This window comes from Eimeria acervulina, genomic scaffold (assembly GCF_000499425.1).
Source record: "Eimeria acervulina Houghton genomic scaffold, Eah_scaff1222, whole genome shotgun sequence".
Lineage (NCBI taxonomy): Eukaryota > Apicomplexa > Conoidasida > Eucoccidiorida > Eimeriidae > Eimeria > Eimeria acervulina.
In genome coordinates this window covers 2501-3333 of record NW_013550324.1, presented here as the reverse complement: position 1 = coordinate 3333, position 833 = coordinate 2501, and the positions used below count along the sequence as shown (strand labels likewise).

The 833-nt window shown below is 55.6% G+C and overlaps 1 protein-coding gene across 1 annotated transcript in view; it reads right to left on the bottom strand.

Moving 5' to 3' along the window:
* Positions 1–579: 579 nt before the first annotated feature.
* Positions 580–833, bottom strand: part of EAH_00057240 (hypothetical protein, conserved) — a gene marked incomplete at both ends in the record, with an annotated part of 1588 nt that continues 1334 nt past the window's right edge. The window contains one exon of the mRNA XM_013397427.1: positions 580–833. This exon is cut by the window's right edge and continues 483 nt beyond it. Coding sequence (XP_013252881.1) covers positions 580–833 — 254 coding nt within the window.

Below are 833 nucleotides of genomic sequence, written 5' to 3'. Positions count from 1 at the left end.
GCACAACAGCAAACCCCAGCTAGCTAGCTAGTTAGCTGGATAGCTAGCTAGCTAGCTAGCTGGCTGGCTGGCCAGCAAGAGACGGCTAGGTAGCAACCTAACTAGCTAAGGCTCAGATGCAAGCCTCTATAGGCAGCTGGAGCAGCTAGCTACGGGTGAAAGAGGCTGCAATGAAGAGAAGTGCAGTGGAAGGGAGGGGGTTCATAGCTAGCTGAATAGCTAGCTGTTAGCTAGCTGTGTCTGCAGCAAGTAGCTAGGCAGCTAGCTGTCAATTACCTGCGTAGCTAGCCACCCAATCTATGGGTAGCTAGCTATCAGCTAGCTGAGTGCGTGGTGGCTATCTATCTGGGTAGCTAGCTGTCCGCTAGTTGTGTCTGGAGCAGCAATCCGGCTAGCTAGCTACAATATCTCTATTAAAATATCTGATAGCTAACTGAGTGCTCTTCAAGGCTGAACCAAGTGCACCTGCAGCAGCAACAGCAGCAGCTGCAGCAGCAACAGCAACAGCTTCCGCAGGAATAGCTTCCGCAGCAGCAGCAGCAGCAGCTGCTGCTGCTGCTGCTGCAGAGCTATGACCTGCTATCTAAACTGGGGGGCCGCACGTACATGCATAACTAAGGGCTCCGTATGAAAGAGAGGAAGGGCCTCCAGCTGCTTCACTCGCGAAGCAAAGCGAACAGGCAGCTCATGATGCAAAAACTCGCCAAAAGATATCGACTGAAGGGGGGCCCCCACGTACCGAAGCGCCTCAGAGGGGCCCCCAGAGGGGCCCCTAGAGGGGCCCCCAGAGGCGCCCATAGAGGGGCCCCCAGAGGTACCCATAGAGGGGCCCC